Here is an 18,935-nt window from a genome sequence, read left to right on the forward strand (position 1 = left end):
TTATAAATTTTTTAAATGCTAAAATACATGATGACAATGAAAATACCACTATTATTTTTATAAAATCCGAAATTACAATATGCTATTTAAAAAATAACAAAACCGTGTTCACAAAGTATCAAATCGCCACAGCAAGTATAGGTAATACGGAATTACATTTTTCTGAAAAATTATAAATATCGTACACGAATACGGAACGACAATGCAATTAACCCACACGAAAGCGATGTTAATATCATAGTGTGCACTAACTCCGCCTTAAATAAAATTTGACCAATAGCCGATCGTTGTGGGCATAGATCGTAATGCCAGCACGCCTCATGTTTTCGTCACGGAATGCCGACTCAGGCGCGACTCACACATTGTTAAACGTAAGCGCTCCTCGCTTTACAGATACCGGATTTTAGTCTTCGCTCTATCTCGTTTCCACGCGGCTCTACATTGACCACAGCTCTAATTATTCCTTGACGATCTGTTCAAAACATTGGACTATCGAAATTACTTCTAGATATCAGTAGGTCATTAGTGAATACATATAATAATAGAGTTTTTAATGGAACACATGAAGTTTTGCAGGTTAATTGTAGAGTTGGAGAGCAAGGACTGAATGCGCTCAAGCGTCTGAAAGAGACAAGAGATCAGGTGGAGGTAGAGCCTGCGGAGGCGGCGGGACCGACCATTTTTTGTTGCACCGCTGATTGTGAAAGATTACACTTGAGAGTCGAAATACATCTTTACATCACACGTCAGTGGCCACTGAGCTGTCTTCAAAGTAACACGGATTAGACACACGCAGTTTGCTTTACGTAATCATGCCTGCGTGCCTGTGATATAGTGACAGACTGATACTGTGATTAAACCCGGACGTTGAGTGTTTGAACTTAATAAGCTTCTAGATATTGTTTATTTCATCGATGGCTGTTTCGACGCTGAATATGACGCCATACTTCACAGGATATTCCTTCCAAGGTAAGCGCTTGCGCAACCGCATAACATCTTCAGCGATCTTCTTTATTCGCGCTTTTGATGTCGTAAATACCTAATTCTGACAATTTTAAAGAACCTATTTAGTATTTTTTAAATATTTATGATAAGTAGAGCTTACACTAACTAGCAAAAATATGCAATAAGTACATGCTATCTTTATATATAACAAACCAGGCTCAGATTTAATAATTATGGTTTTATTATCCCCGATAAAGTAATTTATAAACCTATCCCATAAACCCAACCGCAAAATGGAGATCATTAGCCCCAATAGCCCAATAACACATCGTTTACACGGCTGGGAATCACTATAATTACTGCTTTAATAGAGTCCTTCTCGTAAACTTACGAAACATGCCATAAAACTATAAAATCGTGAAATTATAAACTCAACTTTACAGCCGGCCATATAACAATATTTCATCCTCACGCGTCGGGAACAATTTACAAATTTTTATAGAATAAGAAACAGTTATTGGTCGCCTCTTGTTAACTTTCTGGAATGGTCAAGGATAGACTATAGAAAGTGATTTGTCCATTTTAAATGAACAATTTTTGTCACGACTGCACTATTGTCTCGTGTCACTCATTCTTTAAACGATCTTGATCTGATTTAAAATGAAATCGATGACTGACACTTATTGTAGTATGTTCTCCTTGGCTTTGATTGGAAAGTAAATTTCTGTTATTATTGTAGCGCTAAATAATATGTACAAAATTTATGGGAAGTCCTTTTAAACGATGAAGGCAACTTCTCACAAAATTTGTACATATAAATGTAAATAAAATATTAATTTATTTCAATAATTTAAGCATTTATAAACAACCAAGTCCTTCAGTTGCTAACTAGGTAAATTATAATATTTTATTAACAAACTAAATTTAAGTTCTCAGTAGATCTCTTGTATTGTTTACAGTAAAGTTATTATTCTTGAAATGACTTCCCATAAAATTAAATAACTTTTGTTTTAATTGCTGTTCTCTAAGGACCAAATTTTATTACGGGCGACACTTTTCAAATAAACGGTTTCACGGACAACTGTTGTTAACTTCTGTGTTTGTTTTTTGTGCTTTTACTTATAGATGATTAACAAGATTTGTAATAAATATAGATACCTTATTTATTTAGACTCTAAGGATGTAAATCAGCAGGTACAGGCACATATCTACAACTATTTCTCGAGATAATGAGATCTTATTTAAAATAATAACTCTGACTTCTGTAATTCTATCATTTAAATATACGATTTTTAAAGTGTGTACCTACAGGCTATATTTTTGCAATCCAAATTTACTTCTATTTAGATGTAAAATGAATACTTTTTGTTCTCCTCTAAAATAGCTTCATTTAACTGTAAGTTTCATTTTGTTACAATCATTAAAAGCTCTATATTAAATAATTTGAATATATTATGTGTTTTGTACTAGCAATAACGAGCCGCCAAAGCGTTGAGTCAAAGGCATTCTTTCTGGTCCAGAAACTCCGACAGCTTTCACATAAATCATTACCATACGAAAACATTTCGACTGCATTGTTAAAAATGTCACTTCAACTTATGACCTGTTTCGTCTAAGCCAAATTAAAAAGAAAGGGATCGAAATATATAAAGGGTTAATGTTTGAAAGGGATGACGACTTGAAAGGACGCCGCGGAGATTGAAAATCGTTTGCGCATATTACATAGACACAATATATAATATTATGGTGTAGGTATAAATTACCTGTAACATAAAAAAATCTTAGATCTTCGTGATGTCTTTTCACTTTATTTTCATACCAGAAAAATTGAATTATTAAATAAAAAATAAAATTTGCAACGGGCTTTTTGGTGTACATACCTATATATTTATTGATTAATACTGAGTCATAAAGGAGCCGCTATTTGAAGCCCTTACGGTTTATTTAATAAATCCTTTAGTCGACAACAAATTATATAACTTTCGACGAATAAATCGGGCTTAAGTCGTAAGCCGGTGTGATGTAGAGTCGGACATCAAATCGTTCGCAAAACAAAAAGTATTGAGATTATACATTTTAAATACGATCAACGTAGTGATTTGTGAAATAATTATTTTGCTTTGTTTTGTTACGTTTGAGCTTTTTGTATACGTAATTAAAGGTAATGTCATAAAGATAATAAACATTAGCCACAGGTTTAAAAAACAAAAATAAAAAAAATACAACTAAATGAAGTTTAGATATGAAGGCTTTTTTTAATGATTTTTATGCATTTTGGATATCGCTGTTAAAAAAATGTATGTGAAATTACGACGCGATATTTTAATACATTTAATATCGATATTATTTCGCATAATGTGCTCGATGATGGTCGATGCCCGCGGGTAGGTGACGGACACGATGAAGCGAGATATCGATCGGCAAACCGCACCTTGTAATTTATCGATGCAAGAGTACATCTCTAGAACTCAATAATTTTCCTCAGAGCCCATTCGATTATTCGATAAGCACCAATGTCATGAAGTCGTGTATTCGGATTGAGCTATAAAACGTATTAAGTGTAATAAAATGTTTAATCGATGGTAGTGTTTGTGAATATCCGCATTGAATTTTATACTATTCATTTTCATTACAAACAGTTTAACATTTGAATAGCTTTTTAAATCAACGTGAGTTTCAAAGCTAATACGGACAATGGGGAAATATTTATAAAACATTTCAGGGATAGTTCTAAACTATTCATACCGGATTGACCTTTAAAGAGTGGAGTAATCAAGATTTAGTCACATTCATATCACGGTCGGACAGGCGGTGCACGCACACAAACACATCAAAGGCACCGACAGCCTGCTTTGGCTTTATAATATGACGTGCATCTTCCCGCCCGCAGAATACTAAATTTCCTTATTGCTTGCCATTATTTTAATTAAAATTTAATAAATAACTTTCAAATTAAGTATGCAGTAAATTGATTTTTAAGTACCTACCTATATAATTAGCGAAAAATGTATACAGAGTCTATAGTACGTATATTTCAGGATTAAGATTAGATGAAAATGTGATATGTACGTATCAAAATGCTCAGAACAAAATTCCAATTGTTGAGGCTTTTGTTTCCAAAAGGCGTGAAGGAATCTCCGAAATAGGTCGCACAAGAGAATTCTTCTTTTGTCTACGTACTGAAATATGTTTAAATATGGCTTCCAATGAAATAAAAGGGATTTGGGGAATTTAATATGTGATAATAATATGTTTCTTTTAAGGATTTTGTAGAGTTCTTACCCTTCTATATTTATTATTAAATATTCTAAGTACTTATATTTTAGTCGACTAAACGTTGCTCAAATCATAACTATAACGTGTGAATATAATTTAAATTCATTTATTTGCCTTCAAAATAAAAATTAAGTAAAATATATTTTTAATGAGTTATTTGACAATAGCTTACTTTGGGTTCGGACCTATAAAAAATCATGCGGCACTCTCTAAAGACTATTTCATATCTGAATTGAAAAGTCGCTTCAAATTAGTAAATAACGCGATATGAATACCAAATGAGGTCAAACAGGGCACTTTCAAACATACCAGTATAATGAAATAAAATATTATTCTATCCTATTCATAACTCGTGTGGTGCGGGGACATGCCGAAAGGAGGTTTTCGTTTGAACAGTTGGACCTTCTTCTATGTCCACATAAATAAATTACCTTTCTGAAACTATGCACAACTGTTTACCTTCAACTATTTTATACGTATAAAATATTTCATTAACTACATAGTAACATAGATGATATTAATTATAAAAATCGTGTGAGTAATAAAAGTAGGTGTATATCAAATATCAATGTTCAAATGTATGTGAACTTCAAGATATGATGCATGTACTTGTAAACAATGTAGCTTGTTAATCAAGTACCGCCCAAATCAGCAGTGTGAAACGTATACGGTATATGAGTGTTATAATAGAATCGAGCGGCTTGCCCCGCGGCGACGGCCACGCGACCACGCGGCCACACAGATATTCCCAATGCTTGAAGAAGGCTTAATGGAATGACACTGCCTTTGTGAATGCCGCCCAATTCTAATGCCTATTCAAATGGCATCATTTCTTTGTTGCTTGATTTTGGATAGCAATATCTTGTTTTATTCGTCTATAAATGAATTTTAACAGGCCACAATCACAAAAGTATGAACGCAACTCGATTGTCATTTTGAAATATGATTTTATATAACCATGTTTGAATAAATTGCTATGGAAAGTGATTCAGTGCAGTGTTACTTTGATAAGCTTTGAAGTAACAATATTGTAATCTAAAAATTGTTTACAGCGGAATTGAATAAAAACTTAAACATAATTGAATTTGTTCGGGATTAAGTTTGCTCGAGATTAAGTTTGAATGCAATGAATAATCTAGCGTCTATTGTTGAAGATAATTACGTTATTTGATTATGGGTGATAGTGGAAATATTATTAATACTTTTACTTTTAGTCCAACTCGTAATGTTTTCTGCACCATCGGTTTTTATTTCTTATTATGTGGTTATCGTTGGCATACAAATCATGTGGAAGAAAGCGTTGTATGACGTAAGGTCTCATATAAATTTTACTATAGGCACATTAATGTCGCTACGTGAAATTGATTTGCAAGCAGAAACATATTATGATTGTGAAAACGGGGTTTACGATTTATTTACACAATGCAATATCAAACGCGAACATAAACTATCACTGTATCGCTTTTAGCTAGTGCGTATTAAAACTAAAGAAGTGTCCTTACTGTATTCGTAGGCTGTACGTACGTAAATTATTGGCGCAATGCAATATAGAATTACATATTCTCATGAAGTCATGGCACATAACGCACTACAAATCCTCGATTGGGATTTTTACGCCTATTGCGTTTATAACTTTATTGGCCGTTACCCTCAGTGTGCCCGTGCCGGTGGAAAAGCTATAACCTGTGACATTAAACGAGTCAAATGCGATGGAATAAAAGCGAATACATAAAAAGAATATCAGTATCGTGTTCGCAATACGATCGCTTTAGGTTAGCTCGAGGTCAGAGCTGAAAATGATTTGGAAATTTATGAAGTTGTTGACATCTTATTCAAATTTCGCCACCAGTTTCTAAAGATCGGTTTCCACTCCGAGTTACAGCGCTGGAGATGAGCTGCGATTAAGAAACCCGAGCCGGACAAATTGAAAACGAAATTCAGTTATGTAAAAGTGGACTTTGAAAATTCAATCTTCAAACAACAATGAGTGATAAAAACGAAAGTATTGCTGGGGTTGATGAAAATGTGATTGCTAATTAAAGTTGACACAGAAATGTGAATTATAAAGTCTTTATTTACCCGGTCACGGTTTAGCTCTTACGGTTAGCGTTAAATGGCAGACTCTGTTTCAATTTCGTCTAACACGAGTGCGACGGTATAACGAATCGGAACAAGATTATGTTAAAGTGAGAATTTTTATGAGTTCTTCTATTAGGTGTCCATATCTGAGCTCAGTGTTTGATTATGTTCCGAGGGAATCAGTATTGCAGTCATGAATAAAACTAGTAAGTAAAAAATTCGCATTCTAGCTACTGGATACTATTGATATATTTTTTTGGGGGTAGGATCAATGTATGCCACCCTAGTAGCAGCCATTGTAGTTAGAAAATGGTGCATGATGCAAAGTGTTTCCGGACGATTAGCTTTACAGAAAGATGTTTAAATTTGTTGTTAACTTTACCTCCTTTTGCGTTAATAGCGTTATAATGTTTGCGAATTCTATTACGCATTGTAATTTTAAGTCACTATTGTGCCTTTTGTGGGTCCTTCAACGATTTTACCTTTGATTGATCTTATTTCAACTGCATTATAGGGATATTGAATATTATTCCTATAGAATACCGGCTCTTCTAGATTGTTGCTCTTGAAAGGATATTTTATAATACTTCTTTTTCTTTAGTAAATGTATTTTGTAAAATAAAATTTACTTAATTTTATTCCAAAGAGTTCCTGTACTTATAAATCCGGTAATCCAGACTTGACAACTCAAACTCTAATAAAGTGATACATTATTACTAAGCCACCCACATTTGTATAGAGGGGTTATTATGGGCACGTTATGCGTCATAAATATTTCGGGAACATAAAATTAACACTCAAAAACATGGGTTTCTGAGGCACCACAACGTCTGCAGGGCCTGACAAAAAAATAGGGATCGCTTGCGGATCCTTTGCGTGAGACTTGGATTAGAGTGTTATATTTGCAGGGAATTAAGTGCTTTAATACTTCGCAGATAGGGATCAAAATATAATAAGGTTTTTTGAAAACTATTAACACCCACTTAGGAATATACTGGATTTGATTTTTAGCCCTGTATTGTTTGGAATAGGGTTTGTTTTTGCGTGAATTGTCTTCCATCTCGGTTCTCGCCTTATCAAAGGACACACTTGTTGACATGTTGTTTAATTGATCGGTGCTTCTCCACAGGGGTCTAGGGTCTACATGCGGCGGTTTCTTTGAGGAATTATTCCAAATTGATAAACTATAAATGCCTTTACAAGTGGAGATGCCACTGTGATGTATTTTTTTCTATTCGACCAAATTAGATTAAATAAAGGATTAAAGTTACGTATGAAATATTTATATTGTTAGTCATATAAAAATTATGAAACTAAAAGATTACCATAAATATCATTAAAAATACCCTATATGAACTATGAAAATATACAACTGAAATGAAATGTAAATCTAATATCTAGGTCAAAATATCACTAATAAAACAAAAAAAGAAGTATACGTACATACTTAGCTGTTAATAAGTGGTGTCAATAAGCAGATAAATCTTTTTAATCGAGATGTGCTTAGTAAGAATTACAAGACGAAATTTCTTTATCATCAAATTAACTATGATCTTAGATTTTTTCTAAACGCTATCTCGGCCCGAGAAGATAAAATACAATTTACAAAAGGCGTCGCAAAAATCGACGAAAGGCGGCCTCCTTTGACGATAGGTGGTCTCAAACCATTGGCCGTGATGTGATTATAATAGCCACACTTTACTCACACATGCCTACGATCAATTCCATAAATGTTATATATTTCATCTCTCTTAAGATTTTATTTGCAATCAATATCGAAGAGACTTAATTACGACGGGATACTCATGATGATAAAAACATTAATTAAATTTTGATGACTTTCTTTTCACTGTGGAAAATTGAGAATGACTCATCGCTTTAATTCTTGATAAGATTTAATAACTCTTAATAATAATTACAAGTTATGTTCGTGAGTTTGATTTTGTGAAAGAATTGTGGAGTTTTACTATAATATGTCAAAGGGACGTAAAGGTTTAGATTCCGCTTAACTGAGTATGTGTTGAAACATATTGGATACTTTTGCTTGAGATCACATCCGATAGAACGTGAAATTGGTAGCAGTTATGTAAACGTCGCCGTCAATGCGTGTTTTGAAGCATTTCTTTACAATTGACGTTGTAGATATTATTATGATCGATTAAGATTGTCTATGAATAATGTTGTAATTTTGTTATCATAATAACCCTAAAGATTAATTTTTCCTGTTCCTATTCTGTTAAAATCTTATAACAAGCAACAAAAAAACACCTACTTTAATACCATACTCCTAAATGAGATACTTATAAAAACCTCAGCCTAATAACTGCCAAAATAAGAAATTACGTTTTTTAATAACCGCTATGATAAATTCAAATACAACAATCTCAAACCAGGTTTGATTAATATCGCTAGTTTATCATAACGTTCTTTGATCGATAGTCACTCTTGGAACCATAAGTGACTCATGTATTACGCAGCTTGAAGTCATAGTGGTTTAAATTAGTAGAAGTAGTTATTAAAACTGAAGCATTTAATGATAAGTGTAGTGTTTGGATGTTTAATTAACATAAATGTTATTGTTAAAGGGCAAGGACGCATGAATCAGCTAGGAGGAGTGTTTATCAACGGTCGTCCTCTGCCGAACCACATCAGGCTGAAGATCGTGGAGATGGCGGCGGCGGGCGTGCGGCCCTGCGTCATCTCGCGCCAGCTGCGCGTCTCCCACGGCTGCGTCTCCAAGATACTCAATAGATACCAGGTACTTATTGCTCTGACCATACTGAAATTTATATCAATATTTTTTATTTGAAATACCATCATTTTTACCATTACCTTTTTTACCGTCATTTTGTTAAGAAATTATCAGTCTGATGTATTATAATATAATGTTTTTGTTTAGGAGACTGGTTCCATCCGCCCTGGTGTTATTGGAGGATCGAAACCGAGAGTTGCAACGCCCGAAGTAGAGAATCGGATAGAAGAGCTCAAGAGACAAAACCCAGGTATATTTTCCTGGGAAATTAGAGATAAACTTATAAAAGAAGGCATTTGTGATAAAAACACTGCGCCGTCAGTCAGTTCTATTTCGAGGCTAATACGAGGAGGCAAAAGGGACGAATCAGATCCTAGAAGAAACCACAGTATTGATGGTATTCTAGGTAAGTTCCCTGCCTAACCAATTTTATACAAGTGCTTTTAATATCCCATACTCGAGTAAAGTTAGTTTATTACTTTATAATGATCACGTAATAAAGATCAGCAGTGCAGAACAAATGAGGTGTTATTTACGATAGACAACTTTCTATTTCATACATTCAAATTGAGCTTAATTGTGCATCTGAATCTTAATTAAGGAATTTGTTTATCAAATTATAAGCCATATAATCTTCGATACAGCTAGTGTGCAAATTAAATAAAATCTTGTTATTTCTCAATTAACGTAATGCTCGCGATAAATAAGACGGTTTGTAACGTTTACAAACTCGGTAAAATGGCGTATAGAGTTAATAATGCACGCGAAGCGGGAAACGCGCGCACGCCACAGCAGCGCCCCTTGTGTCGGCTTCAGAAATTGCAGGTTATAAAAATGAAATTAGTACTCAAAGCTGTTATTATCCCATCGCGTTTGGCCGCGAGGCTTGCATTACGACAATCTGTCCGTACTGCACGTCTCCGTATAGCTATCCAATATAAAATGGCGCTTCTAATATCCCCGTTCAGCGACGGAGTGCGGTTTTGCCTGAGATTTTGCGATAAGATTATGCATATTAAGTTGTGTGCGGCTAAAGTAATGTCTACGCCGTAAAGCGGGCCCTTTGCAGGCAGGTTCTCATATTGAGAGCCTTTAGTGTTCCTATGAAACCGAATAACGGTAAAACGACACAGTTACAACCGCTTTCGTGGAAGTTGGGCACAGTTTTTAAATAATTTATTCCTAATTGAAAACGTACATTGTTGCAAACGCGTTCCTTAATTAAAACGAAATTGTTTTATGACATTTAAATATTTTTTTTTATTATTGAAAAGTATATTTATATTTGTATAGGTCTAAAAATTCATTAGCTGTTATGAAGCATAATTTATGATGTGGTTACGTTAATTTAATATGAGAATGCGTGTGGCCGGACCAGTGGAACAATGATTATTATACATGTAATGAAACAAATTGATCTAGAAAGTGGAAGTTATTCAAGAGCATTGTATGTAATAACTTCATTGAATTATCGTAAAAAGTACCTCATCTGTTATCATAAGCCTTTAACAGTATTGCCTCAATTAACAAAATAAACATAAAACAATATTGATTATAAGAGCTTCCAGCAAAAAATAATTTGAATTTTTCTAAAGGTCCATCATCGTGTGAAGATTCTGACACGGAATCCGAACCGGGCATCACCTTGAAGAGAAAACAGCGAAGATCTAGAACTACCTTCTCTGGAGATCAACTTGAGGCATTAGAACGCGCCTTTACAAGAACACAATATCCCGACGTATATACCAGAGAAGAATTGGCACAAAAAACTAAGTTAACTGAAGCCAGAGTTCAGGTAAATAAACTATTAAACTTATACAGTCAATTCCCCCGACACTGATAAATTTGATATATCCATCTGTTTCACTGAATGATTCTAAAAGTATAACAAATAGCTTTTATCATAATCATTATAATTAATTATAAAATGTAACCGAGCCACCACATGTTGTTCACGCTACCGTTTCTTTACTTTTTGTTAGATTAATAGCCACGAATGATTGTAGCCTAACACAGAATGTAATCGAGCGGTCCCGACCTTATAATTATGGTTTGTGATAGCCGTGTGTATCGGCTGGTTCACGTTCTTTGTTTGCCGGTAATTTTCTGTAAATTTATGTGTTAAATTCATTCTCATATCGGTTTTTACGTGCTCAAAATATTCAATGACTTATAATATTTTTTGTGAACAGGTATGGTTTTCGAACCGAAGAGCACGACTGCGGAAGCAACTAAATTCGCAACAATTAAGCGCTTTCAATACTATGTCTTTACAATCCGCCTTTCCACCTGTTCATCAACAGTATGAACCCCCCTCAACGTTTAATGCCCAATGTGCTTCATGGCAACAATCTTATCCATCATTAGGATCAAGTTCGGTACTAAACTCGGCATTGGCTCCTTCTCTGCATCAAACTGGGCTCACAGCACCTTCAGTTTGCCAATCGGCAATTGCTGCTTCCTCTTTACACCCTCCGACATCTAGTTCATTTTCATCGGGCAATTTGACGCCGCTGTCGTCTGAGATTCCTTCTTCCTTACAAACATCTGCAGATGCTACTCCACCCAGCTCCAGTCCCGTAGCGGCCAGCCCACCATCTGTAACCAATCAAAGCAGTGGTTTAACGTACCAACATCCCACTTACCAAAGCGCAAACGACGCTGTGTCTCATCCCTATGGCTATGGGGACTACGCGAAACAAGAACATATGTCAGCTCATAATCACTGGACTTCAAGACAACTCGGTCACACTCAGAACAAACTAGCTGAAGTCAGCGCATGGCCAGAAAATTATAGGTAAGTTTCAACGAAGATCTTAATAAATAATAATATGCATTATTTTAATGTCTCAATAATCTTATGCGCTATAAATTTTGCATAATCAATATATTTCTGCTATAATAATATTCGAGTAAAAGTACCAATCATCAACTATTAAACATAAAACGTTTCCAATGACATGAATTAAGTTATTAAAAGATAAATTCATTGCAATTAAGAAAAATGTGCAACAACACGTTCAAAGAGACTGATCTATCTAATAGTTTGCAAATGGGGAAGCATTCATTTTATTTCCTTTCACCTTCCTTTATCATTATCCGAAGCGGCCGCTAATCAATTAAGAGTAAGAAGTCAGCCATTATGCGCCGCATGACCAGTTATTATAGGGCTCTGTCCGTAATATGCCGATGCGATCGTGAATTCAATAGGGTTGCAATTTTCATGCACTTTTTGTATCGTTTATTAATTGATTTTGACTTTAATTTTCTGTTAACTTCGAACGTGAAATTTTGAATCATGAAATGTTGTATATAATACACATGATTCTGTCTGTCTATCGATACTGACTGAAGTGAATTTGTCGTAACTCGTAAGAGATTGTGATGCATTGTCACAGTATTCTATATGGCGACGACATTTATCTGTGTTATCTAGACAAAGCCAGTCAATATACCACACATTGGACCACACACAATATCTCTACCAGTACAATGAGGGACATTTCAGTAATATATGAGTTCAGTTTCTATGGTGATCAGTCTGCATTATTCAGTCAAATGACGCAAGATGCCAATACATGTTAAATTACTTAATTCACATTTTTTCAAAATATTTCATCATGACATCGATTTAGTATGAATTCATTATCCAAGAGTACTATAATATCTTTAACTCTTAACTCATAGTAAACGTGTGCAACAATACGTCCTAAGACCTGATAAATGACGGAATGCATTAGTTTAGATATCTTTGTTTGCTGGAATGGAGAGACCCAATAAGAGTGCTTGCTCCAAGATGATAAGATCTAAATTCGCGTGAAGGTAATATGCAATATTACCCAGTTTCTTACATTGCGGAAAAACTTGTGTTGCTTTGTATCGAGCGGTCGCAATTAATGAAAGGCCGAACGTGACATTAGTCCAATGAACCCTTACATTAAGTAGCTCTAACCGAGTATTAAAACTTGTATGCAGCTATTTGTTATCCACTTCCTAAACTGCAAGGCTTGCGTGTACCTTTTATTGATCACTTTATATCGGAACCGTTCGAAGCTTCGAAATATGCTCGTGATTGATGCATGCAGGTGAACGAAAATTGCTTTTCGATTACAGCTCGATTGAAATCTTAGACTTTCCCTTTGCATACTATTACTATGATGTAAAATAATTATCGGTTGTTTTAATTACTGTTCAATGTTGCACCATGCAATGAATATAATATTATTAGTACAATTCTGACTTTTATTTGCAGACGTATCAGAATAGAACAGTTAATGTTGTTTTATCAAAATACTGATACTAATTTAATTCGATCGTTATAAATAATGTTGATATTTATAGCTGTAAAATTTAAAGCTTTTTAAAAATATAATTACTGGTTGGAGGATAAATATACACCGGGGGTTGGTGTAGGCGTTTAATTTAATAATTAATACTATGAGTAGCAACTGGCATTGCGTGTTTAGTTTAATGGCCTGCAGCTTTGCCTAATGATGTCTTAGGACTCTTATTAAATGATCAGATTTCTACCCACCTGTCATTATAATAAGGTTATAATTAACATTTGTTATTGTTTAAGGATTTGGTAACTGCACGTCATAATTCAACTTCAAATGGATACATTTGTTTCTTTTACTCATTTTGTGTATCTTTTTTAATTTTGCTTTGAAAAGCATCTGTTTTATTATAGTTGATGTTAGTTATCATAAGAAATGTCAAACAACTTATAACTAAGCATTGTGTTACACTAATCCGACACCAAACTCCCACACTTTACACATAATCTAATAATATTTATGTGTTGCTATGAATAAGAGTTAATAACGTATTAGCCACTGTTCGATTGAATTTATAATTTTATTGCACGCTTGCTCACGATTTGTTTCTGTAAATCGGCATTTATGTATCAAAGTAATTTGGGCCACCTACATTACGTATTACGGTCGATAAGTAGTAATTATTAGGCGTAATACTTAATTTAGTCTGTTATTACTGGTTCTATTATAGTGGCTGGTAGAATCTGAAGGTCGATGAATTTTTATTACGATTTTCTTATGGCCCTCCTACGTGGTGCATACAGTTAGGGAGAAAAGTTATTTCAGTATTTATAAAAATACAGGTATAAAAACATGCACATTGTGAAGAAAAATTTTAATTTATTCGATAACATAAAATAAGCCAAGAATTTTTAACATTTTGAGTTTGAAACGATCATGTTGTTGTTTTTTTAATATTATTGCACTTTATCTGAGTATAAATGCCCTATACTAAAGTATTGTTTCTATTGTTACAGTTCTTTTTTTGGTACTAACCCATCTCACTACGCATCGCACGCACATTCGCCTACAGAAGCTAAATCTGGATATCCTTACATTGGACAACTTGGCGGCATGGATATGGGAAGAGTTCATTGATTTAAATATCTTTAAAACAAACGTTAACATAATTATATCAATGTTTAATTCTTAATAAATAATTAATAATACATTGATCTGCATAAGTATTAGAGTTCACGACATATCAATTGTGCCTTTCAAGCCGATTTTCATAAATTAAAATAATAAATGCGTAAGAACTTATGTATGAGACTGTACAACGATAGTTTTATAGTAATGGTCTATTATGAAATTTTCTAAATTAGTATTTAAATTGATTATTAATTTTCATTTGTATTATTCAATAGCTTTATTTAGTATTTGTTAATACCGAGCGTTCCTATATGAAATAAGAACTAGTTTATGATCAGTAGATAATATTCTTCTACATACATTTAGAAATAATCGTTGAATATTTTTAAGTAGTCAGTAAAATGTTCTAATATTGTAAATGTCGTAGGATTAAGTTAAAATATATTTAGAAATCACCCTTGAAAATGCCTTGTATAAAATTGTGATGTAGCAGAAAATATTTATTTTTAGAAAATTATGTGCAAATTGGTTAAGATAATTATCTAATATTTTGTAAATAATGCCTTGTTTACCGAAATAAATACATAATATTATAAATAAAATTTTGTATATTTTTTCATTTACCAACCCCTATTTCTTAATTTTTATTTGAATTGAAAACTCGCGCATTACTTATAACAATTAATGTACGTAATGTATTTAATAATATACATTTTCTTCAGTTTAATGACCTTATTATGCATGTAGTAAGAATAGGTGAAAATTTTATTGATTTTTTAACATCATTTTCAAATAGAACCAATGATCTAAGGTGGAACCCGATAAACTATCACTTTTGACAGTTATTCATAAAATAACTATCTATAGGTATGTACCTACTTAAATTGTGAGTCGCCTAAATTTATTCAATAACTTTCTATAAATTTGTACAACAAATAAATATCTCGTCGATTATTTATCTATGAATAATAAAGGTTTATGGAAAAACCTATAACTCTACTTGGGTTATAATTTGCTTTGATTATGTTGACCTTACGTAACTAATCTCTCTCCAGTCATGTCGAATGTTCCGTCCCATCGGCCTAGGAGAGTGATGGAGTGCACTAGTACCTACAACAAAAACTGACCGGACTGAAGTTGCTGTCAACTTGCTCATGTAGGTACTTCTTAAAGTGCGTCACACACGGTGAAGATACTATAATATTTTATCTTAAGATACTGTAATATTTTATATTACAATTTACAGTATCTTAAGGTATCCGGTATCAGCGTTCTGACCATCATTTTTCTTTTTGTCATTGCGTACTAAGACCCCTGTAGAGCCGCCATCCTGTTACAAATGACCCGAAATTTTGTGGGTCAAATGTGTGTGTAAAATATTACAGTATTTTAAGATAAAATGCTATAGTATCTTCACCGTGTGTGACGCGCTTTATACTGTCACAGATAATATAACGTTCTTATCACTACATAGTATAAAACAAAGTCGCTTTCTCTGTCCCTATGTACCTACATAGGGATGTATGCTTAAATCTTTAAAACTACGAAACGGATTTTGATGCGGTTTTTTTTAATAGATAGAGTGATTCAAGAGGAAGGTTTTAGTATATAATTTACTAGGTTTCCGCCCGCGGCTTCGCCCGCGCAGTCAAAGAAAAACCCGCATAGTTCCCGTTCCCGTGGGATTTCCGGGATTGCGTCATTTTCCCAGGATAAAAAGTAGCCTATGTCCTTTCTCGGGTATCAAAATATCTCCATACCAAATTTTGAGAAAATTGGTTCAGTAGTTTAGGCGTGATTGAGTAACAGACAGACAGACAGAGTTACTTTCGCATTTATTATATTAGTATGGATTATGTTTTAGACAAAGCGGGCGAAGCCGTGAGCGGAAAGCTAGTATTGACTAAATGTAAGAAGTAATGTTGTATACTGTAACTGTAGTTCAGTCCAATCAGTGCATAGGTTGTACGCATAAAGCGCGTCACATACGGTGAAGATACTATAATATTTTATCTTAAGATACTGTTATATTTTATATTACAGTATCATAAGATAAAATATTATAGTATCTTCACCGTGTGTGACGCGCTTTACTCGCTCCTAACTTCACTCCGCTCCAAAAAGATTGTAGTGCATTGTATACGTGTTACGAATTCATATGCATATATGAATATTAAAAAATTTAAAAAATATATTATACGATTATATACAAAATAAGAAGAGTTTTTGTTATTGCCAAAATTATTTAACATGTTTAAGCTAGTATTTTCTATTAAAATGTTGTTGTTAAATAAGTACTTTCTATGAGACAACATAAAATAAGCACCATAAGAATGGAAGAATTTAAACAATACGATCTAGTTAATCAATTCAATTTTTTAATGGTTCACTTAGTTATATCAAATTCATAAGAATATAAATAATAAGATTAAAAGTTAAATGTTTGTACTAAACGATTTAGATGAGAAATATATCACCTTATATAACACAATTATCATATTATAGTATCTATTTATGTCGCTTCATGCGTGCAGTCTCATGAATGAAGTCACATGTATTAGGTATCTTACATACAGTTAACATAGGTATATAATTTTAACGACATATGTCATTACCAGATTTTGGTGTTAAATAAGTGGCATCTACGCGGTAATGTCATCAGTTTTAATACTTATATAATATTAAAATTATTCACAAATAATTGTATCTCATAAGATATAAAACAACAGGATTACATTTAACTAGAATTAATTCTACAAAAATAGGTTTACTGGTGATCTCTTTCAGGAATGAGGCAGTAATAAGTAATAACACAGTATTTCATTAGGAAATAATATTTAAATAGATGACATTTGTTTTATTATTTTACGGTGTTCACAAAAAATAGCTCCCCGCTTCGATTCTAGCTACACGAGTACCTAATTCACAACTTTCAGCAACATCTCTTGTAGCTAATGTGGCGACCTCAATGAGAGTACTGATATTACAATAACAATAGCACAGTATGGGGTTTAATTAGGCAGTCAAATGCACTCTTACGTGCCTCATACATTTTGGAGTATAAAAGGAATCGTGAGGTCTAATATATACAACTGTTTTAGGTCATTTTGAACATATAGTAGGGGAGACCGAGGGGAGTTGAAACAATTTTCACGTTTTGTTTAATATAACTCAAACTATAATCAGAAATCTTGAGGTACTAGTACCAATCGATAGGTTATTCTATACACTTGCGAATGGTTAGCAAAAAGAAACTGTAAGCCTTAAAAAATGTGGTGAAAAATCGATTTAACCGTAACAAGTCAACTTGTTTCAACTCTCCTCATACCGAGGTAAGATGAAACAGAGGTCGAGGAGAGTTGAAACATTACGATTTTGGGCAGTAATGGGAGCTGCAAAATAAAAATGATGATTTGATTTAAAGGTTTTTTATTTAAAATCAATCTTTTCAAGTAATCAATAACCTTTTTAGTAATATTTTATATATTAATTATAATCAGTCGAATCAACAAAATGTTTTATTGCAATCTTATATAACTAAATCTTTGACATAAAATAGTTATTAACTATCAGTAATTTTTTAAGTATTACAATCAGTGCTATAAATTATTTAAGTAAAAATACTCGAAAAAAATGTCAAAGATCAATTGGAAACACATTAATCTGACAAGTAGTTTGAATATGGCTCCATACAGCAAATGCAGCAGGATTAATCCTCTTCTCCTTCATCACCTTCTTCGTTTCCTCTCTTTTTTTGAGAACCTTAAGCTTTTTAGTTTTACTGCCTGGTTTTGATCTTTTTCTTGCTTTAGTTTCTTCAGTAGGGATGTTGAAACAAATAAACACATTAAATCAACAATAAAATGCATTAATCCTTGTACTTTTTATTTCTTAGCTATAATCAGATGTTAAATTTAAACCGAGGAGAGTTGAAACAGTCTGTTTCAAAACACCTCAGTGAGAAAAAACCTCCCAATTTTTATTCAAATCACGATCAAGCAGTAAATACACAGAAATCAAATTTACCAAGTATATTTCATGAATCTATAGATAATGAGATTTCAAAACGTATATAACTCAACCCAAAATACAAAACCACTAATAAAGTACGAGCATCGTAAAAATTCGTGAAATACTTACTTTTAGCGATTTTCGGCACATGTCATTCAGAACTACACAACTGCATAACTGACGTCTTCGGCGTAAACTGACGCGATAGCGGGTTGTGGGAGGTGGTTATAAAAAACGATTCCAGATCGCTAACGGTTTTAGGTTCCGAGAAATCGGGACTGTTTCAACTCACCTTTGTTTCAAAACCCCTCGGTCTCCCCTATGTTAATTAATATGTGAAAAGCTAAGGATTGGGCAAAGAAGCATTAGCGCAAAACAGGTAAGTTTGTTTTTCGTTATTTTTCACGACAATTTTCTTTAAAATTTGCTTAGTGCATATTTATGATTGATTGAAGGAACGGTAC

At 33.4% G+C, this 18,935-nt stretch overlaps 1 protein-coding gene across 2 annotated transcripts; it reads left to right on the forward strand.

The window, feature by feature from the left end:
• Nucleotides 1-762: 762 nt before the first annotated feature.
• On the forward strand, nt 763-14,487 carry gsb (paired box protein gooseberry). Of its 2 annotated transcripts, none has more exons than XM_090111670.1 (6): nt 763-969; nt 8,886-9,058; nt 9,200-9,458; nt 10,648-10,847; nt 11,245-11,849; nt 14,346-14,487. In XM_090111670.1, exons 1-6 carry the CDS (start codon nt 915-917, stop codon nt 14,464-14,466), a joined length of 1,413 nt encoding a protein of 470 aa, XP_089967796.1. In that variant the 5' UTR covers nt 763-914; the 3' UTR covers nt 14,467-14,487. The 2 variants fall into 2 exon arrangements, with proteins under 2 accessions (XP_089967796.1, XP_089967799.1); XM_090111673.1 differs by having other exon boundaries at nt 9,200-9,302.
• The last annotated feature ends 4,448 nt before the right edge of the window (nt 14,488-18,935 follow it).

This window comes from Colias eurytheme, chromosome 17 (assembly GCF_061535395.1).
Source record: "Colias eurytheme isolate Ceu_HAF_F1 chromosome 17, ilColEury1 Martin Lab GWU primary, whole genome shotgun sequence".
Classification (NCBI taxonomy): domain Eukaryota; kingdom Metazoa; phylum Arthropoda; class Insecta; order Lepidoptera; family Pieridae; genus Colias; species Colias eurytheme.

What these genes read in the sequence shown, in the direction of transcription:
- gsb (XM_090111670.1), top strand. Translation starts at nt 915, where the DNA reads ATGGCTGTTTCGACGCTGAATATGACGCCATACTTCACAGGATATTCC. An exon ending in CACAGGATATTCCTTCCAAG is followed by an intron (nt 970 to 8,885) that starts GTAAGCGCTTGC and finishes TTATTGTTAAAG; the next exon opens with GGCAAGGACGCATGAATCAG. An exon ending in AGATACTCAATAGATACCAG is followed by an intron (nt 9,059 to 9,199) that starts GTACTTATTGCT and finishes GTTTTTGTTTAG; the next exon opens with GAGACTGGTTCCATCCGCCC.